This window comes from Aythya fuligula, chromosome Z (genome assembly GCF_009819795.1).
Source record: "Aythya fuligula isolate bAytFul2 chromosome Z, bAytFul2.pri, whole genome shotgun sequence".
Lineage (NCBI taxonomy): Eukaryota > Metazoa > Chordata > Aves > Anseriformes > Anatidae > Aythya > Aythya fuligula.
Window position 1 is genome coordinate 74,639,922 of NC_045593.1, and position 22,467 is coordinate 74,662,388.

A 22,467-nucleotide genomic window follows, 5' to 3' on the forward strand; every position below is an offset into this window, starting at 1 on the left:
TTTTTTTTTTTTGTTTTGTTTTTTTTTTTGTCTGCATTTTGTCGGAGATTTAGGCTTCAAATCATACTGCCCCTAATGCTGAACTTGGTTGAGCTTAAGAAGCCACTTCTTATTTCAGCCGTGTATTGCAGCGTGGGTTTAAGCGCAGGTTTTCCAGGCAGGATGAGCAAAAGGGGCTTCTGAGAAGCGTGTTTTGGAGCGCGTGAGGTGAGAGTACAGCGGGCTGAGCAGGGGCCGTGCTCTGGGAGTGCTGAAAAGCAGGGTTTTGCTCTCTCTTCGCAGGCGAGCAGCAAGCATGAGCGTGGCAGCGCGCGAGCGTGGGCGCCGCCACCCTGTGATCTGAGCCCCGTCCCCAGCTGACTTCCCGGCCCGCCGGGCGCTGCCCGTCCCGCACCATGGAGGACTGCCTTCACACCTCCTCCGAAAACCTGTCCAAGCTGGTGAGCTGGGCCCACAGCCACGGGACCATCTGCAGCCTCATCCCCAACCTCAAGCACCTGCTGTCCGAGGGGGCCCACGGCAACCTGACGGCCATGTGGGGCTGCAGCGCCGGCCATGCCTACCACTGGCCCCTGGCCGCCACGTGCCGGGCGGGCTCGCAGGAGCGTGTCTGCTTCCAGGACAGCCGCAGCTTCAACTCGGACAGCCCCAGCATGCTGGGGGTGCCCTCGGAGGCTCAGGCCAGCCCCTTGGAGCGCTACCCAGGCCGGCCGGGGAAAGCCAAGCTGGACTGCACCCGCACCCGCGACTCCTGCGACTTCTCCTACTGCAGCGAGCCCTCGGAGCTGGGTGAGGCGGTGGAGGAGTACGAGGATGAGGCCACGCTCTTCGACATGGTCTGCGAGTCCTCGGTGACTGACGAGGACAGCGACTTCGAGCCTCATCCCCACCGTGCCCCCGGCGGCCCTCGGAAGCGGCCACCCGCCGTCCTCCCCGCCGCCGCCCATGCCCAGCCGGCTGACGAGGGGGGCGGCGAGGTGCTCCTCAAGAAGATCAAGCAGGAGCTGCCCGAGGACTACTACATCGTGGCCAACGCCGAGCTGACGGCTGGCGCCGACGGGCCGGCACTGGCCCTCACCCAGATGTCCAAGCCCAAGCCACCAGCGCAGGCTGGACCCTCCGGCATGGTTGCCACCAGGACCCTACCCCTGCCCGCTGCTGGCCCGGACCCTGACCCACCACATCTCTGCTCCTCCCCACCCGGGCCACCCCGGCTCCCTGCTCAGAGGCCACCCCGGGGTGCCCTGGCCTCCCCAGCCCGGGGTACGGCTGGTGGCGTCCCCTCGGCCACCCTGCAGGTGCCAGCCACCAGCTCCAATGCCACCGCCGTGGGGAAGGCCATCAGCATCCCGCTATCAGCCCTGCAGCTGCCCGGGCAGGAGGAGACCCCGGCCACCGAGGAGACCCCACCGCCCGCCCTGCAGTCGGCCCCGGGGGGCGAAGCAGCAGCATCGCCCTCGGTGAGCGCGGAGCCCGAGGTCAGCTCCAGCCAGCAGCAGCCCCCCGCCGCCCCCGCTGCCACCCCTGAGGCAGCAGCGCCGTCAATGCCAGGTAGGAGGCTGGGGGGGTGGGAGAAGTATTTTGGGGGGGACGGGCACCCTGGCTCAGTGTCAGGGGACACATAAAGAGGAGCCCCGCTGGGCTGCGGGTTCATAAGAAGGCAGACAGAGGAGCTGCCAGCCTGGGAGAGGATCTGGAGGACCACCCCCTGTGAGGAAAGTGCAGGTGCCATGAGGAAATGCGTCTTTTAGGACAGGTTTTTAGGTCTGTGGGGTGCAGCTGTGTGCTGGGAGCTCTGCCTGGGAGAGGTGTGCAGCCTAGAAGAGTATCTGGAGGGAGTTCCTCCCTGTTATAAACCTTTATCACATTTTCCTGACCTGCAAATCAGAGCAGCTCACAGAGACCTGAAGGACAACCACAGTGTTAACCATGAAATTGATAACACAAGCTGTAATCCGATAATTTTTCTTTTTTTTTCCCTGTTCTCAATGGAAGTTCTCAGCCTCCTTCCTTTTTTCCATCTCCCAGTGCTGCCAAAGCATTGAGAAATGGCACAGACATTAGCAGATAAAGAGCATCTTGATTCAGCATGCTTCTGCTGAACGATTGCCACGTGCCAGTCTGTCTGCAGGACAGCTCAGTGCTGGCCACAGGCACTGGTGTGGGGAAGAAGCCTCCAGCTCTCTTTGGACCCAAGTGTAGGCAGTGCTGCCTTTGCTCTTCCAGGTGGTGAATGGTGCCATCCCGGGCTGAGGACAAGGCTGGAGGGAGTTGCCTATATGCAGTCCCTGTGGTAGCTACTTTAAACCCTAAAAACAATTACTTTAACAGCCTGGACAAACCCAGCCACCCTGAAAACCAGTTGAACACTATTAAATCTATTAATTAACAAGAACCTGCAAATCTTGTTACCAGATAAAACACCCAGCATATTTAAATACACAGTTTTACTAGGTAAAACCCCACAAATGTCTACAAATTTAAAAAGATGGTGGTTGTCTTGGTTACAGCAAAGCAAATTTCTCTTTGGGACTCCCATTTCTGCATCTTTGAGAAGGCGCTTTGCAGTAGTCCTGTCATATAACACCCCATGTGGAAATCCCAGTGAAAAGCTCCAGCTGACACAGAGCTGAGTCTGCTCGGCTAAATATGAGAGATGTGGGTTGCCTGATGTGAATCCAGATTGCATGGTAAACCTGCTTACTCTGTTTTCTTCAGTTTGTAGTACATAACTGCTGCGTGTAGTAGAGCTGCTTTCTACCAGCCAGCCCCTCCAGCTTGCTCAGCCTCCGGCTTGCAGGCTGGGACACGTGAATACAAACCTAGGCAGATTTTTGCCATGTGTGTGTGTGCTATCTTGGGGAGTGATTTGCTTTCAACAGAGTCATTAAAACCAACAAAACCCTTCAAGCTGCTCTTGTCAGGATTTGATCGGGGAAGACCTGCAGCCTGTTTATTTCTGAGTGCTCTTCTCCATCCTCAGAAGCCACGTGAGGCCAGCAGTTGTTACCACTGAGGGCTAAACCTTACAAGAATGGACACAATGCCACATTTTCACACGTATGCAGTTTCCAGATTAGGGTTGTTCTACACCTAGCATCTCACTGTGAGGACAAAGTGATACTGCATCTAGATTTACACCCACTGTGTAAATCCCTCCTAGCTTCCCAGTGCTGCTTGCATAGACAGCAACGTTACATCAGCACCCTGCCTGAATTCCATTCCAGTCATCTATGTCCTCAATACTTAAATTTCTTGTGTTCTCAGGAAGCGTTATGCAGTGTCAGCCTGGTACAGCGTTGTAATATGCTGTTGCTGTACTCAAAGGTAGCTGCATTTCATCAAGGGTAAAGTGATTGATACACAACTATAACGTGATACTCACATCAGGGAAGTCTTGATTGCTATAGATCCTCCTCCTTTGGCAATGAAGTGCTGGCATTAATAAATCTCTGAGCTGCAGAGAAGCGAGCAAGTGAATTTATTGCAGATACGTGGTTCTGCACAGCATATTCTTTCAGCTGGAATCTGGGGGTCTGATTAAAGACTGTAGCACGCTTGCTGTTTATGTACAGTGATTTTGTTAGGTTGTCTCTTTACTTTACAAAGAGGGATGTACTGGAAGTGGTGCATGATATATAAAATTTGAGCAATATTGAACTACAAGAGAATGTTTATGTGTACTACATAAAAACGTTTCTTTCCTAAACAGACAGGCAATGATGAGTATAATTCTTCCATAAAAGATGGCAGGAAGTAATTATACCAAAGAGCCTAGAGCTATTGTTAGTTTATAGACTCAGTTGATGTTTTGACAAACGAATGAAGATACAGTTAAAAGGGAGCAAGGAATTTAAATTCTTCCTTTTCCTCTACCAAGCGTTGCTTAATTTTAGAATAAGATACGAAGCCTTGCTCCTGGTCCCATTATAATTGCTCATGTGTTCATGAGGTCTTTGCGGGACCAAGACCTCAGGTGGTTAGTTGTAATTAAAGAGTGTGATCAAACCAGCAGGAAATATGACTTTGAATTTTAGGTTAAGTCACACATCTTTGTATTTGTGTGGGTGACACAGCTGATAGTTAGCATACATGGGTCTCTCTTAGGTCAGGAAAGTTTGAGAGAGATTCTCTAATAGATCAGAGATATCGATGTATGTTATGTCTGGCCAACTTAATCTACACTGTAGTTTTGGACTGGTTTCTCTTTTAAACATTTTCTTTTTTTTTTTTTTTTTTTTGTCCTTCACTCTCTTTAATTACCCCATGGCACCCGAATGTTGCAGGGACTTAGCAGAGGCGTTTTAATGCATTATAAGTGAAGTGGCATCCCGGGATTCAGTGAGGTTAGATTCTCATTTCTGTTGGGTTCAAGTCTTCATCCAAGCATTGCAGAATATACTGCATTATTTTTGTTAAACTCCAGCCATAATACATCGACATTCATCTGTGAATTTTCTGGTTGGGTTTGACTACTTTGTTAGCAAAGGCTTCAAGAATACGTGTAGGTACTACTTAAGAGACCTACCTCTGAGAAGAGAGAGATTTCTGTAATGGTGGAGAGCTGGGAATCTCTGCAGTTTCTACTTCCCAAATAGCCTCTTTTGTCTTTCCCTTTTGCTGAACTTGCTCTGTTTTTTCTGTCCAAGAACCAGCAAGGGCAGGGTGGGTCACATCAATGAAGACAGGTGAGTAAGAAACAGGATGCTTTAGGTTGCAGTACATACAGCCTAGAAAAATCATCATTTGGATGTCTGAAGCCACAAGTGGAAAAAATGTTGTAACTGCAGGAGGATATGGAAGAAGCCTATGGCTTGGAGGAAGACAGAGCTCACGGTGTAGGAAGGCAAATATTGATCCCCCGTGAGGCAGGAGTCTCTTTGTAAGCAGAATAGCTGAGGTGTTTGTGAAGAATGCTCACCTTCCATCTGAAGAGGGAGGGTGGAGGCGTGTGCTGGGCTGACAAGACAGTGCAGCACCGTATCTCTGGTCCAACACTAATCTAACACTATAAACACAGGAGGAGCAAAGGGTTCTGCAAGGAGACACTAAAAAGGTGTGAAATCCATATGTGCTAAGTGTGCAGCAGCCAAGGAGTTGTCAGTAGGGATGGAAAACCAAAACACCGTATAAATGAAGTGACAAATTTTGTTGTTTCTGTCAGAAGCGTGGCAAATCGTGTTCTGTGGGTACCAGCACAATGCCAGCGTGCGTATGCATTGATGGCCTGGCTGGGCTGCAAAGTGGTGCTTTACATATACAAGCTTTTGCAGAGTTTGGGGAGGAAACAAGGTGTCCACAAACGCCAGTGGATTCTCAGTGTGCTGCACACTGTCCCATGGGCACCAAACCGAGACCGTGGTCGTGAACGTGTGCCATGATGGATGGTGCCATGGCCTGGGCCTTGCTGAGGTCTCTGCTCTGTGTGCCTTCCTGGTCCTTCCCTTTCTGTGGCTGGTTTTCAGGATCCCAGAGCAGCGTGTCACTCACTCTTGCCAACTTTTTTCTCTCCTTTCCCCAACCTGAGCATGATCATTAAAAGATACAGTGCCTCCGGGGGTGGTCTGATGTTTGTTTGCAGCTTTGAAGTTGAATGTTTTAAAGCATTTCTCTCCAACCAAAAGAACTGGGACCTTTCTCTCCCTGCAGTTGTGTGGGTTTCAATTAAATGGGAGCTGAGATCCTTGTGTGATCGTAGGACTCGTTGATTTGGACCTCTTAGATGAACATCAAAATGTTACGAGATTTAGGGGAGAAAGAAGTCCCCCGACTTCGCGGATTGCTAACAGTGCCCAGGTTAGGCTTAAACTCCAAAATCACTGTAAACACTGCAAGCAGAAAAATATATCAGCTAGCACATTCCAAAGAAGCTCAAACAATAAAAAAACAATGCCTTTTTTTGGAGGTATATGAAGCATCAGCCATATATCCAGAAAGGCCAAATTAATCCCTGCTGTAATTCTTCCAAGTCCTGTGGAACGGTGCCAGGAAGGAATGTAACACAAGGCAAATAACCAGTCAAGGAAAGTTACAAAACTTTATTTAAGCTCTTCCAAGAACACTCAAATAATTGCTGATAGGTCTCTGTATATATAATCTACATACAGAGATTGATGACTTTTGGCTAAGGGGACCGCTGGAGCCTGCCTCCAGGGACTCACACTGCTGAATGTGGTCAAATGAACAATTAAACTGTTTTAGGGGTGAGACAGTCTCCTTCTCTTTGTGTCGGAGTGAAGAGTTCAGAGCCCACCGGTGACTCTTTATGCCCCATAATTGATTTCTTTTCTTGCTCCGCTAGCTCAAGTAAAAATAATAAGTTCTGAGACAGATAATTACCCCCAAAAAGTACTTTTATTTTTTAAAGTTACAAGGACCTTGCTTATTCAGAAGAATAAAATCAGATAATTAGGTTTTTACTAATCAGAAAAAGGGAGGCGGTGAGTTGATTAACCACCTCCTGCACTGCCTCTGCTTTCTGATCTTGCAGCATGGATTTGCCAGGCCTCTCCCACCCTTAGTTATCTGTATCCAAATGCTGCTGGCTGATAAACCATTGATTTGGGGACTTTACTCTGGAATTTCTGCTTATGAGGCTGGTGTTACTTGTCTTTACGTTATTGTAAGGGAGTTCTGTTTAAAAGCAGAATAATATCATAAAAAGGACAAATTCAGCCTCTGAAATGTAGTCGTGTACTTGCATTCATCATCGAGGTCTACAGCATGCCAATCAAATCTGAAAAATTTTAATCTTTGTACTAATAATGGTAATGTGGGAGTGTGTTTTATGAGTCTGCTCCTACAAAAAGGAGTTATCGTGTTATTAACTCTTGCAGGAGAACTCTGAAAGGAAGACTTAGCAAGTACTATTACATCTCTAGGTGTTTACAGAAATATATTTATCACCATTTCAAACTCCACGTGTTTTCTTTACTGGAAATTTCATGCAGACGCAGAAGGCTCTTGACAGTGTCTTGCACCCGTGATGACCAACAGCGGACTTCTCATGCAGAGGGAGATCTTCTTGCTGCCCTGAATGTTAAATACTTGTTAGGCAAAGCGACTGTGCACCCAAATGATGAGGCTGCTGCTTTTCTTGACTGCAGGGCTTGTTTCCCGTGTTCCCCCAGGACCTCCCCTGCATGGGACTCCCTGCAGCAGGCAGAGCCATCTCCGGGCAGCAGTGCTGAGGATATACCCGTGCATCTTGCCAGAGGGTGTTCGTGCAAGCTCATGCTGAGCATAGGTTGGTCTGGGAGAAGTCTGAGGATAGGGGTTGAGTAGTAAAAGTAAAGGAAAAGATGTGTAGGCCTGGCAATCCACTCTAACAGGTGAGGAGTGGTAATTTCCATCCAGTCTGTGGTGACTCTATGCCTGTAGCCTAGAAGGGAGTGGAATGCCCCCAAAAAGATCCATTGCACCCATGGCCCAGCAGGATTTAAGGATTAAGTCTGTAAAACATGTAGAGTTAAGCTGGCTGTCAGGAATATTTTCTGGGGCTCTGAGCAGAAGAATTGCATCACAGGGAATTAGGGAAACTTCATTTAAATGTATGTTTTCAGTTTAAAATACCAAAGTGCAAGCAGTATTAAGATGATGTGTTGCATCAGAAGAGAAACTGGCAACTTCAATAATTGGCTGTGTTCTAGAGCACCACGGCTCATTGCAGATTTAGAAATGTTCCCTTTCCCCCATTGCTCCAGCATCAGAGGCAGAAAAGCAAAAAAAAAAACGAGGCAGGAGAGAGAAGGAGAAAACAGCCAGTTTTGCAAGACCAGCACGAACTAGATGCTGTGCTCTGCCCTTCACTTCTTCTGTTCTGTGATACTGATATGTAAAGGAAGAAAATAAGTCTGGTGGTGGTTCCAGCAATCCTGTAAACGTAGGGAAACAACAAAGGAAACTGGACAAGTCTCTACTGGGTATCTCTTTATTTTGGGGAAATAGAAGATTGTTTAACATGACATTTTTGATCAGAGATCTGTATTGCTCATGTGGTCTTTACAATTGCTCTAATTTTGGACCTGTTCTCATCGTATGATTTGTGAGTCTCTGAGCAGGAAAAGAGAGGCAGAATGAGGACCCAAGGACCCTGCTTGGTCCCAAGGACCATGCAGGCTACCAGGTAAATAAGAACTGGACAGTTTGAAAGATTAAAAGTAACCAGAAAACCAAGCAGCAAGTATGCAGTTAAATATTTTATCACGAAACATTCTAAGATTTTTTTTTTTTTTATGAACACCCCCAAGGCATTCTGCTAGAAGCTCTTTCCTTAAAGAAAGAAAAAGGTGTTTTATTGTTGTTTTCCTTTTCATTTGTTTGTTGGCAGCTGCACACAGGTTGCTCAAATTTGGTGTGGAAAATCACACTAGCAGCTTCCCTAAATTACTTCAATTTTTTTTCTGGCATATATTCTGGCTTTCCTATGGTAATTGACATCTCTGTACCCATTATTGTTTTTACATTTGTTAGAGGTTAGTGAATGTAAACTTGCCATTTTATAACCCTGTATTTCTGTAAATCTCTTCAATAGATCACAAGTTCATTTAAAAATGAACTTTAAAAGAATTTAAATATTTTTGTGCCATCTATCTTTGTTTAAAAATGTGATTAATTGGGCTTGGTATTTTTATGCAAGCTACAGGTAGGACCATTTTTCTGTAATATGTTGAGTTTAGTTGAGTGTATCCCGGGTGTTTTTTTTGTCTGAAGATGTTTTCCTGTATTCCGGTGTAATTCCTTTTTTCTTCCAAACTCATTTCTGTGCAGAAGTACTCTGCTACTCCTTAAATAATTTTATGTGGGCATTCAGTAAGTAAGTAAACGCAGTTTTCCCCTGCAAGCTACGCTATGAGCCTCTGGAAATGCACCTGCTCCTTGCGGTAATGCACCTTGCAGTGATGGGGTTGTATTTACTTTCGGGGAAAAACGTATGGAAAATCTTTCTTAAAGATGTGTTGCTGACTTAAAGATGTGGTGCCTAGTGAAACACGGACACAGTCACTGTTGGGAGCTGATCTCAACGCCCAGCTGATGCATCCCCCAGAGGGGAGCCAGCCTGCTTCCAGGGAGCAAAGTGCAGAAGAGCAAATGTTAAAGAGCAAAGGCTGAGGCTCCCGCCTGCTCAAACAAATGCAAGTTTCAGGCTGAGACTCAAGAAATTCGTTGTCTCTGTCTCATTTCTAACATATACCTGTCGCTCCCATTGACTTCAGGAACAGCGAGGGCACACGCAGAAGGACCGCACGTGCCCCTGTTGGTTAAACTAAGGGTATATTTAGGCAGGCAGTGACACTGTGGTCTGCTGTTGCTTTTCGTTAACGAGATCTTCATGATGAAAACATCGCTTGAAAGCATACAACCATGGATTAATGGTACTTAATAATTTACTTGCTAATTTGTCCTCGGAAATAAGAAGAACAAAAACTGACCTTCTGTTGTGCAGGGAAGGAAAAAATCGATTCAGAGATAATCTGACCCAGGTCACATTACCCCGGGGCAAAATCTGAATGTGCTTCTTTGCTGAGCTATTTTGAGCAGGACGTAACGGTACCCAAAGATACTGCCCGTGAAAGATCAGGACTTTCATCTCTGGTCTCTGAGTGGCTTGCTTCATTTTTCTGTTTGCTATCACCCTTGCCCTAGCTGGATATTTGCCTAATCTCTTCTTTAGTCTGGTGGCTGCTGAAGGATACCTGTCTGAATGAGCAACAAACAGAACCACGGGTACTTCTGTACGTGAGTACTTCCACCCTGACCATGACTTGAAGCAGTCTTCTTCTGAACGTGGTGAGCACTGTCCTTCAGTCACATGGATGTCCCAAGTTATGGGGAATTTATTCTGTCAATGACTCTGGCTGTTTGAGACTTACTGTCTGTTACTGCCTATACCCTCAAGAAAACAAATTAGCAGGCATGAAATTTTTTCTAGGATTTATAGCCCCTCATTCTTGCCTGTGTGCTGGTACATGCTTTGCTTTGTGCTTTTAGATTTCTGTTTTTTTCTTCTTGCTGTAGAAAGAGGTGCCTTTTTGCCTGTGTTTTGTCTCCCCTGATTTCAGATAGTCCTCGGAAAACTTGTTGACAAACACCTTGTCCCTTTACCATTCACTTGCATAGCTGTTAAATACATCAGACTGTTTATTGTGCTAGTGCATAATAAAGCAGCCATATATATGTGTGTATACCATACATCCATAATTACATTCATTAAGTTATACTCCGTATCACCTCTTGCATGAATTAGTTTGTGTCATTTTTGGTATGAATTCATGCAGTAGCAGGGAAACTGATTGTTCGCGTGCTGCACAGAAGAACAAATTATTTTTATGGAAATAACAATTCAATCCTGGCAGGAAAATTTTGACAATGTAATTACGGAAGAGAGATAATAACAATATTCTGAGCAGAATGGAGGTGCGTATGTGTGTATGCTGTGTGTGTGCGCATAGCCAGAAAAAAAAATTGAAAGCCCTCAATTTATTTAAACAGACTGTATTCAAACAGAGCTGCGAAACGTGACTACAGATCTACTCAATTAAACTCTGACAAAGTAAGTTTAAACACATACCCAAGTGCAGACACAAACAAACCGTGCCACCAGCAGCAGACTGGAGGAGGCTGGCTCCCTGTGTGTGCACATCCCTCTCCTCATCCCTCCAGCTCAGCCTGGCACCTCTGGAGCAAAGTGTGTGCTCCTCGGCCAGCCGCCTGGCAGTGTCTGGTGCCTGGGGTGCATGGCCTTGCCCTCTGCAGGGATGTGCTCACGTCTCTGCTCTTGGCACAGCTGCTCTGTCTCCTCCAAGCTTGTGGGATCGTGGTGTCTTTGAACCCCTTGCTAGTACAAGGAGCGTCAAGACGGCAAGGCAGGGTACAGAGTGTGCCTTAGGAACTGTTTCGCTGCAAGTGTTGCACTTCATCCTTTCTGGAGAATTGCGTGGAGAGCTAGTCCTTAAGTTCTGCTCTCTGACCCAGTGAAGACAAAGAAAATATGTGTGTTAAAAGTGTGCTCTGAAACCAGCTATGCGAGGTTGTAAATTGTGAGCTCTTCATAGGGTTCGTGCCCTTCACAGCTTGCTTCACTCATCCTGGAGAATATACAGTGCAGAAAGGTAAAAGCAAATTGTGTCATTGTGTAACATCACCAGCCAGGATCTCAGAAGTAAACTGCGAGCTCTGTAGCAGGCAATTCAAGTACTTCACTAAACGTAAGAGGGTGTTGGGAAATGAGATACCGAAATGCAATTATTTAGGATGCTGCTTTCCCTGTTACCAAAAGGCAGTGGTGCTGGCTCCCTGCACGTGTTCCCTGCTACATCTGCAGCAGACGGTTCAGCCAGAGCAGGAAAGGGTACCTTTTGATTCACTACCAATGGCAGTTTAATAAAATAGAGGGGGAAATGTCTGCAGTCTCTAATAAGCAATATATCAACGAAGCACTGTCAGCCTGTGTAGAGAGCTCCACAGCAAGATTTATTACGTTAATTACAGTCATGTGGGCCTCATGCTCTTAAGTCTGAAACTGCCGTCACATTCTAAACTTGATTTAAGAATACATTTTGGCCAAGACTAAAGTGCAGTCTATTATGATTAATGTAATAAAATATTTATTGCATACTCCCTTTCTTTGTTCCACTGCTCGTTGCCCCAGTTAGACTGCCTCATTCCAAACCAGTGATATACAGTTAGATTTCAGAGGATCCTCATCTGTTTTTCATCTCTCTCTTCACTGTTGTTCTTTTTTTCATCTCTCTTTGTTCCAATTCTCCCTTCTCTCCCCCTCATCTTCATTTCCCACCCATATTTCCCAACTCTGCATCTCTGCTGCTGTCTGGAGTGAATCAAAAGCAGGCAAACTTCATAGCCCTGGCACATCCCCTTGAGACCTCTTGCAGTGCTTTCTCAGTTCTCCTTATTAAGGTGAGCTCTTAAACGCAATGGCATTAAATCTGTTGGTAGGCTGAAGCTGAGCACTTGCTGAGCCTGTGGCAAGGTAGGGTGCTGTGAAAAGAGAAGACTGATCTGTAAAGTGGTACATGTTTGTGTCCTGTTTTCCATTCTGCTTCCAGGGGGCTTGCGACTGCAGACAGGACCTAGGGAGTAAGACTTTATGTTATTTGGGAGGCTTGGCCCATAGAAATACAGGGGCTGAGAGTAAGCATCCTCAGGAGCTGTGACCCTGCTGGGTGTCAGCACGTTGTCCTTTTGGTTGTACAGGCAGGCACAGCACTAGGGTTCCTTCATCATGTTACTTCAGAAGTGGACACAAATGTTAGCCAAAAACTACTGGCTCCAGAGATCTCCTAATATAATTGGCAATATAATGCTGTTGTACAGTATCTGTAACAAATAGAAACACCTCAACTTAGAGGTTGCTGTGGCACACAATCCCACTTGGCCAGATTTTCCAAAACACCATATAAGATGTTACTTGTGGTTTTGTGCAAGCCAGCCCATTAGTTAGATTAGTGGTTTGGTGTTTGCAAGGTCTGTGTATGCATGTAACTCCAGCATTCTCTGTATGAGCACGCAGAGGTGGAAACCTTATGGAAAATGTAGAGCCCTGTTTTTCTTATAAGAAATCAGCTTTTTGGCACAATAATTTGTGTTTTACCCCTAAAGCTTCATTAATTTTTAAATGATAAACTTCATCCAATGGGAGGAGTGCTCTGATATTTATGTTTTCTTTTTTTCATTTTGAATTTTTCTTCTTTTTTTTAGGTCATAGCAACTCTTGAATCCAGTCATCTTACACATAGGACTGTTTAGTCATGCTCCTCTTCTGTTATCTAAACAAATAATGAGTTAGTCTAGCTGGTCTCTATGTTTCTGTGTAGGCATAAATGTAAATAAGGGACCTTAATGCAGGAAGCACTTCCTATATGCTTTGTTGAATTGGGTATGCTTTCTGGACTGGTGGCCAGCAGACCAAGTCCATTTGGAAAACAAATGCTTCACTTCTGCAGTGCCTCATCTAGCTTCCAGTGCGCTGGTTAAGTCTGACAATTGCTGATGTACTCCCTTATTTCCTTCTGCCCCAGATCATGCAGTAAATAACGTGTTTTGAAAGGTCAACATTTCACTGTGTTGCTGAAAAGTCCTGGGTAAAGCAAATGATATTTTCCAGAGTTAAGTATTTAACCTGAAGAAAACCTTAGGCAAAAAAGGTGGCTTTTGTCCTTAGCCCTAAATTCAAACCATTACTTCAAGTCTTTTCAGTGGAATTAGCTGTTTTGTTAGGAAATTATTATGCATCTGAATGCAAAGGTACATTGTCAACCTAAAGCTGGCATTTACTTCACAGTGTGTATCATATTTTACCACTGACCAAAGCCAGCAGCACTCCAGTTTCACCAGTCCGCCTGAATGCTTTAGCCTGAGCTCTGAAAGAGGGGCAATTATGTGTCAGAAGTGAACATAGCTGAAGAAAGTTTAACCAGTCATTCTGAAAGGGGGAGGGCTTCGCAAATTTTTTAAAGTTTTCTAATGGTTTTAGGCTTGCTGTGTAGAAAACTCACAGAATAATGGATTGATCTGGATTGGAAGGGACCTCAAAGACCACCCACACAACCCCCTGCCATGGGCAGGGACCCCTCCCACCAGCCCAGGCTGCCCAAGGCCCCATCCAGCCTGGCCTTGAGCACCTCCAGGGATGGGGCATCCACAGCTTCTCTGGGCAGCCTGTGCCAGGGCCTCACCACCCTCTGAGTGAAGAATTTCCTCCTAACATCTAATCTAAACCCATCATTTTAATTTGAAGCCACTACCCCTTGTCTTATCAGTACAGGCCTTGGTGCAAATTTTCTCCGCATCTTTCCTACAGGCCCCCTTTAGGTACTGGAAGGCCTCAGTTAGGTCTCACCAGAGCTTTCCCTTCTCCAGGTGAAACAGTGCCTGCTCTCACCAGCTTTCTTTGAAAGAGAGGAGCTCCAGCCCTCTGATCATCCTCGTGGCCCTCCTCTGGACCCGCTCTAACAGCCCCACATCCCTTTTGTGCTGGGGGCCCCAGAGCTGCACGCAGTGCTCCACGTGGGGCCTCACACAGGTGGAGCAGAGGGACACAATCCCCTCCCTGGATGTGCCAACCAAGCCCAAGACACACCTGGCTTTCTGGGCTGCAAGCTCTCTCTAAGCTTATTTTTTAATACACTCCATATCTACGAGAGTTGGATTCCTGGAGCTCAGTCAATTACAGTGGGGTCCAGAGTTTGTATTTAAAAAGTGCCTGGAAAGGTAACAGGTAACATGGAAATAAGAGAGGAGTGAGACCAGACAGGTGAACCTGGAGCTGTTTCCAGGCTTTGTTATAACTAGGTGACTGATTTGAAACAGGGTAGCTAAAATGGCAGATCCCAGTCCCTCTGGGCCCTGAGTACCTTTCACCTGGACATCCCTAATGTATGAGGTATGTGGCTTCTCCAGTGCTCTTCCAAAAGATCTTCTGCTGTTCTCCTGGCTGTGTCTCAGGGAGCAGCTGTAGTTCCCTGCTGTGAAAATGCTGCACAGTATTTGGCTAAACTGGCAGAGCTGGAGTTGGTGTATTTGTTCCTGCTACATACAGGTCAAAAAACCACAAATGGATCTGAGTAAGCATGCCTAGCCCCACTGTTGGGATGCAGAGGAAACGCATCCCATTTTGTATTGCAGCTGTTCACACCACTGCATTGCAAGACAGCTTCATAAGAAGGTGGGAAACTGTACAGTCCTGTGCTCCATAAATACCACTCTAAGTGTTCAGTGGCTGAAGTGAAATGTAAAGTAAAACAAGAATGCAACACTTTCTCTTTTCCACTAGTCCTGACGAAACTGAAACCAACTAGAAGAAGTGAAGATCATGTGTAGGATAAATTAAAACATTTTAGATGAGAAAATGCATTTTGAGACCCATTGTGTTGAAATATCTCAGAAGATGTCACATCACAGTAGGGAAGGGGGCTACCTTGTGCAAATGAAAAGTCCCTGCAGCACTGCTGATTTGCAGAGCTCATTAGTCACTGCTAGTATCTGCTGTGTAAAAGATTGATCCAATCAGTCATACGAGGACATAAATTCTTAATCCCTTGTCATGGCTCCAAATTTTCTGGCATTTGAGGATGATGTAGTAGTTCCATTAATATTGATGGAAAATTTATCGTTGACTTTGCACCTTGCATCTTTTCAGGCTCTTGTGGTGAGAAAGTAGTGAAAAAGTGTGCAAACTGAATACCAGCACTAGGATCTGAGTGAGCACCAATTTAAGAGACCATTCTGCACCTTGCAAAAAAAAAATGTACAGATGGGTAAAGTTTATTTCAGTGACTCTTATTTCATGGAGATACCAATTTATAAATATTCCCATGCTCATTTGCTTTGAATCTGTGTTCTTTTTTTCTTTGAGGGTTCTTAATTTTAGAATCATAAAATATTTCACTGATAATTTTGCTGGAGGAGGTTAACTGAATAGAAGCATAATTTGTTTTGGCCAGAAAACCTAACATCTTTTATAAGTGGATTTTAATTAAGAATTTTCTACCATACTAGAGATTTTACATGCTAATGAAAGCATTTGCTGAAAATGTTAAACTGCATGGGGTTTGGCTTAATGTAGTGGAAATAGAGAACTTTAATTGTTAAACAGAATTTAGTAGCAAGATCAGATGGGTAGGGCAGAAATTCAAGAAAAAGTGCAGGAGTACTTTCTCCTGCTTCAGTAATCTGCAGCTAACAAGTTAATCCTTTGATCCTGCAGAGCTCAGAAGCTGTTAGATGTCAAGCCTGATGAAAATCTCCAGGCAGTCCCAGGGTTTTCTCCCCTCTTTTGACTCTGACTCACCAAGCCTAAGCTTAAGTAAATATGATATATTGTAGCAAAGGAAATGCTCTTTATGTGGCCTCAGGACTTTCTAAAGAAACAGTTATTGTTGGATATGAAATAATTACATTAAAGCGCATGTATTTGTGACCTAAGCCTTTGACTACCGCATGTGTGTAGGAGTTGCCCTGACAGAGGTGGTCCGTACCAGACACTAAAAATGCCAGAAATGTAATTCCCCAAGTGCTTAGCTCTCCCTCTCTCTCAGTCTCAGAGTGGTCCCAGGAGTGCTCAGAGATCTTCATCGGCCTGCCAATACCCTCTTGAAAGACAGAAGGAAAGACAGGTAGGCTGTGGCTCACATTAATCATTTTAGGGGGCTGCTTAGGGCCCTGGCCCATGGATACAGTACCACCGTTTTCCAACACCTGCAGGCTAGGGGCAGGAGCTGACCTGCAAAGTGCTGGTGCACAGGGAGAGCGCACTCAGCTCCAGCATGGAGATACGTGGCATCCCGTACATGCACGGCTTTCTCGCTTGAATAAAAGCATTTTGGTGGAAGTGGGTCTTCGCCAGAAAGATTTTTCTAGTCAGAGCACAAATCAGGCAGAGGAGACGCTGGCTGGTAGTGCGATTGCCACCTGAAAAGCCAACATTGCTGGATTCCTTAGGCAGAATCTGAGGCTGTGTGCTCAGGCTCATGACTCCCGCTAATGTTACAGCCCCCCTCTGAACATCAGCGGTCTGCAGTGGTCTGGCATGAAGGACCAAAGCAAGTGCTCCTCCCTCACCATGCATAGTTACGGAGGAGGTTATGTCCTCTGCAGTGAGAACTGGTGAGTCAGAGTGTGTCGGTGTGTGCGAGATGAAATAAAAACAGCCCCCAGTCTGATAACTCTGCTGATAATGTTAAGTCTTGGCTGCGTTAAGATCAGATTATGAAAAGATCAGACCACAGCTGTTGCTCTGTGGGAAGGATTGTCTCACGGCTGTGGGCTAGCCAGGGACACTCAGCTCCCACTCGGTTGTCTGTGTGATCTCTGCCAAGTCACTTTAGGTATCTGGGACACTTAAACTACTCAGTTTGTCTAACTCTTAGATGAGAGTTTACCCCAGTCCCACAACAGAGTGGGATTTACGGCCTTTTTATTGCATTTTCTAGTTTTCTTGGAAATGAAGCTCTGATGCAGGATCAGATACAAATTACAGGTGCTTGGATCAGATCCTTGGTGTACTGGTGCAGCTGGGGGACAGGATCGTGGGAGATGCATCTCCAAGTCAACTCGTTTTTTAAGTTTCTTCTCCTGGCTCCAAAGGTTGCATTATTCCAAGGAAGGGGTACTACGGATAGCTTGGTTTGGTAAATCAATGACACCAATAATTTTTGGTTGGTTGGTTCAGACTGTTTTACTGGCCAAGACAGGTTACACCGTAATGTGAGGGCATCTGTCTGCCCTAGACTCTAACAACAGACACCAAAGTAAGACTACAAGAAAAGTGCAAGCATATACGACACCTCCCCACCCTCCTATCCCAAGCAATTTGCAGATCAGGGTGTGTCTGGTTTAGGGATATTGTCTTGTATTAAGGAGCACTCTGTAATTATTTTTTGTGCTTTCACCCAGTTTTTGAACCCATGCACGCTGAGGAGTTTGTAATAACGTGAGCAGTAGATGCCCAAGAGGAAACAGGTTTAAGTTGGCAGTGGTCAAGGGACTAATGTAGATCTCCACCTGTGTTTTCAGTAGTTTCCAGAAGGACCACTGAAAAAATACCCCAAAGGGTAAGCCCTGGCCAGAAGAGCTTTTCATCTCTACTCCGAAAGATGCAGCAAGGTGAGACCAAGGAAGCATTTGGGAACTGTTAAGACTGGAAACACTCCTGTGTCAGGACAAGACCATTCACTTTTCATCCTCAAACCAAGAGATGAAGTTGTGTACCTCATCAGCCCTCCCAGCATGTCCTTACCGTGCCCTTCGATCCCTACCACAGCATTCGTATTTTCAAAAACTCATTGTGATGACAGCTGAGACGCTTTTTAGTCTTGAGTTCTTAATGATCAAATTACTTTCAATTTAGTCTTTCTTTATCCATCAACCTGGATGGATTTGTAAGGGACAAAATGACATTACACAAACCTAATCTCCTTCTCTGACAAGATAGCAAGGCTCTGTGGCTAGAGGAGAAGCAGTCAATGCCAAACATCCAGACTGTGACAATGGCTTCGGTTCTATTTCACCTTTTTTCCTGTAGGCACAGAAGAGATGTGTAGAGTGGAGATGTGAAGAGATATGTAGAATACTCATTGTAAGCATTCTGCAAGAGCTGTTTGCAGGCGGCACCCGGGGAGTAATTTTTGCAATCTCCTTGTCCTGGCAAGGGTTGTGTGGAAAGGATGGAAGATAGGCCTGATCGTGGGCTGTAGTTTCGTTAGTGATCCAATGGCTCAGTTGTGCTGGGTCTGGCTGGGATGGCCTTAACTCTCTTCACAGCATCAAGGCTTTCCCTTTTTTTATTTATTTTTATTTTTTTTTATTATTATTATTTTATTTCCCGTCTTTCCCACACTTACTCAGCTTTGTCTCCTTTCACAGATTTCCTTGCTTTTGCTCTTCCTATTCTCTTTCCTGTCCTGTGGGGTGTGGACAGAGAGTAAGTGACTGTGTGGTGGTTGGTTAGCTGCTGAGTGCCGATCACCGCAATAATAGGGAGTAAAATAATGAAATTAGCAGAAAACATGGAGTTTGTTGATATTAAAAGGGTGTTTGGATAAAATTTGTGTTCCCGTGGTAATTGGAGATGGATTATATGTTTTCTTTCAGTGTTATGACATCTTGTTGATTAAATGAGGAGGTAAGATTTTAATGATATGAAGAATTAGGTCTCCTTCCTAAACTGTGGTAGGCTACTAACATTTTCTTATTTAAGTGAGGCTCAGCTGCGTTGTCTGCTTTTGCTGTGGATGAAGAGCACATGCAGATCTCGGCAGTGGCTCAGTTGATGTCTGGTAACTTTGGCTGCCTCAGACTCTGCCCACTGGGTCTCACTGGCTCACTGGGTTAGTCCCATGCCACGAGATATGCGTGATATTTGAGCGGTCCTGCAGAAACATAACAATTCACTTCAACTGCAGGCTGGATTCCCAGTCAAAATCGACCTAACTCTCCCGATTCTGCTGGCAAATAGCCTCGCCCATCATCCTCAGCATTTCCCTCCTGCCTCGTGGAGCAGCACACAAGAGCACTGCAGGAATGCAGTGTTCCAGGGGCACTGTTTTTGCTCATGCACCTTCAGGAGATCTTGATGCAGCGTGGATTTTGTAAGTGTTGGTTGCAGATCTGGCAATTTCCTTTGCAGATTAAGGAAAGATGCCAAAACATAAACGACTGACTGTGTGTCTCTGCTGTGTTGTGACAGGACATCCTGTAAGAAGTGCTGATTGATGGCATGTATAAAACCAAGCCATTATATGTGCTGTTTATATTGAAACACTACTTAAAATGTGGGCTGTCAGTCAAGGAACCGATTCCTTACACGGTGCTTTAACAAGTGGTGATAGGTGCAGCGAGCAAGGTATCAGAGTAAATGCTTTGTTTCTGAACCTCCAACAGCATATGTGACACCTCATGTCTCATGCATCTTCCTGGCGTGTGCGTGGGGTGGGAAGCACCTGGTGAGTGCTGCTGTGGTGCCACTGAAGCACAGACAGCGGGATTCCCTCTCGCTGTAAGTCAGGTGGAGAAGGGACACCAGAATGTATGTTTTGTCTGCAGTGAGATAGAGCAGAAAAGAACTTGCTTTTTTTTCCCTCTTCTGCTTATGAAGAGGGAGAGAGGAAAGGGATGTTTGCTTTACAAGTACAGAGAATTGTCAAATCGCTGGAATTTTCCTTCTTTGTGTTTGCTGCTCGTCACTTTCTAAAACCATGACAGTTTGTGCTGTCTGTAATGACACTTCCTCCTATCTGCTTAAAAATTGCATCCTTGTACGGATAGTTTCCATATGCCAAGAAAACACTCCATAAATACACACATCACTTCACAGTAAAAAGCTTTTCCTTTTATGCTTATGATCAGACTGAAAATCATTTGTCATTAAAAACCATCTTCGCAGAGGCATCTGAATACTGTGCTTTGATATGCCACTGATTGTAAGGACCTTTGAGTATAGCTTTATGGAGCAATATAAGGTTGTTTCCTGAATTTGATTTTTTCTGCAAAATGAAAAGGAACGGTCACAATTGCACTTCCACTGTCAAGGTACAGCTTGATTATGTAGAGAGACTATATAATCATGTTAAGTACTGACAGTTTTATGCCATATCTTCTAATGTGCAGTATAATCTATTTTTTATTCGCGTACATTTGTAAATTACACATTGCTCTGTGGTACTTTTACCTGCTAACTCCCTTCCTAGGATGTGCTGCATTGCCTTGTGCTGTACATTTGTCTATATTTGTTTAGCTCGTTAAAAATGCCTGATTAAAGCTAATTGTCGTGTAATAAATACAAGGCTTTAGTTATTTTTTTGTAGAAAAAAAAATCGGAATTAGTACAACCTCCGGTTTCACAACTGAGGCAGTTTGCAGATGGGCTCATTAGGTGGAGCAGGCCCTGCACACAGCATTGGAATCCACAGAAAAGCCTTCTACCTTGCATTTGTTCTAAAACGTAGATTGCCTCTAATCCCACTGTTTTCCACAAATTTCCATGCACAAAACTGTGCCCCATTGTCATGAGGAGCTCATTTTGGTTTTGTGCCATGCTCTGGTAACGTCATTTGTGAAACTGATGTTGGCTTTTCAGTCATATGGCAGGCATGTAATGATGTTTTCCAGTGCGCTTTGTGCAATTATTTTTATTTTTATTTTTATTTTTATTTTTATTTTTATTTTTATTTTTATTTTTATTTTTATTTTTATTTTTATTTTTATTTTTATTTTTATTTTTATTTTTTATTCTTATTCTTATTTTTATTCTTATTTTTATTCTTATTTTTATTCTTTCTACTTTTGAAGGAAATTTATTTTTGGGAAGAGCTTGTTGTGAAAACTCACTGCTTCTTCTGCTCTGTTTTGTCTTTCTCCTTCTCCCTCCTCCAGACCAGGATGAGAGAGCAGCAGAGCTCAGCAGGGAGCAGAACGAGAAGACCATTCGCAGCACACAGACGGCTCTCCGCAATTTCCGAGAGTTCCTCATCTCCAAATATCCTTCTGAGACCCGGGAGATCTACGTCATCCCCTGCAAGGAGCTTGATGCCTACCTTGCGTCCTTCTTTGTGGACGCCAGGCAGAAGGATGGGTCTGAATACGAGCCGAACAGCCTGGCCAACTATCAGTGTGGGCTGGAGCGGTACCTCAAAGAGCACAGGTATGGGTACAGCATTACCAGGGATAAGGAGTTCAAAAGGTCCCAGGAGGCTCTAAAGCAAAAGCAGATAGAGCTGAGGTGTAAAGGGAAAGGAAACAAGCCACACAAATCCATGAAGCTCACCTTTGCTGATGAACTTATCCTGCGCAAACGAGGCTTGTTGAGCCGGTACAATCCCGAAGGGCTCCTGAACCTTGTCTGGCTGAACAACACCAAGGCCTTCGGGCACTGCACAGGTTTCCATGGCTCCACCCTCAAGTGGGGAGACATCCGGCTGCGGGTGACAGAGACGGGGCTGGAGTACCTGGAGTGGATGGGACCGGACAACGGAGACGTCAGCGCCAAGAGCAAGAGAGGCGGGACGGACTCGCGGGTGTACGCCACCCAGCACTCGCCGCAGACCTGCCCGGTGCAAGACTACAAGGAGTACGCCCAGAGGCGGCCGCCAGCCATGCGCTACGAGGATGCGCCGTTTTACCTCTCCATCAAACCCGTCGTCAACCTGGCTGCTCTTCACTGGTACAACTGCCAAGCCCTGGGGAAAAACAAGCTGGCCAAGATGGTAAAGACGATGTGCGAGAAGGGCAACATCCCCGGCAGGAAGACCAACTTCAGCGTCTACCAGAGCTGTAGCACGTTGTCGGAAGCGCAGAGCAACCAGCTCGTGCTGATCTGCAATAACTTGAGCCAGCAGGCTGCCCAGTCCATGGCAAGCCACTCCAATACTGGCAACTTCATCGTGTCAGCATCCTATGACTCTTCCTCTGACACAGCTTGAAGAGGGATATAACCTGGACAGATTTTTCTTTTCCATTTTGTTTCAAGCGTTGAATTTGTGCCCAATAATACGCATCAACTGTGATTGTACACTACTCCCCCATAGCCCTCTCTCCAGTGTTAATTCACTTTATAAAAATATATAAATATATAATATATTTTTCTTTTTACAAATAAGTCAATAGAAATAGTTTAGTATTACTAACATAGTATTTATAGTGTTAATACAAAAATGAAAGTTACTTATGGGTTATAATATAATTGCAGATTTAAAAAGGACAAAAGTGGTTCTCAGGCAACACAAGATAGACTGGAAATACCATTTTTAACATGCACACATCGGTGACTGTAAATCCCCAGGGAGGCTTACGTAGCAATTCTATTTTAAAGCATTTTTTTGACTTCTTGTTTTAACATGGCCTCCTAGAGTAGAGGAGACAAACTTATCACTGGCTGCTGCTCCTTACCTGCTGTCTTGTTCTTGATCAGCAAGACAAGGAAATAAGAGATACGACAATGCAAGTTTGTGA

General features: G+C 45.2%; 1 protein-coding gene across 2 annotated transcripts; it reads left to right on the forward strand.

Moving 5' to 3' along the window:
* Positions 1-395: 395 nt before the first annotated feature.
* Positions 396-22,065, forward strand: KIAA1958 (KIAA1958 ortholog). 2 transcript variants are annotated; one of them, XM_032206262.1, is made up of 3 exons: positions 396-1,551; positions 4,650-4,688; positions 20,893-22,065. In XM_032206262.1, exons 1-3 carry the CDS (start codon positions 396-398, stop codon positions 21,936-21,938), a joined length of 2,241 nt encoding a protein of 746 aa, XP_032062153.1. In that variant the 3' UTR covers positions 21,939-22,065. The 2 variants fall into 2 exon arrangements, with proteins under 2 accessions (XP_032062153.1, XP_032062154.1); XM_032206263.1 differs by lacking the exon at positions 4,650-4,688.
* Positions 22,066-22,467: the final 402 nt, after the last annotated feature.

Excerpts from the sequence above, each read along its gene's own strand:
- KIAA1958 (XM_032206262.1), top strand. The coding sequence starts at position 396 with ATGGAGGACTGCCTTCACACCTCCTCCGAAAACCTGTCCAAGCTGGTG. Across the intron at positions 1,552-4,649 it reads AGCAGCGCCGTCAATGCCAG|AACCAGCAAGGGCAGGGTGG; the intron begins GTAGGAGGCTGG and ends TTTCTGTCCAAG. Across the intron at positions 4,689-20,892 it reads GGTCACATCAATGAAGACAG|ACCAGGATGAGAGAGCAGCA; the intron begins GTGAGTAAGAAA and ends TCCCTCCTCCAG.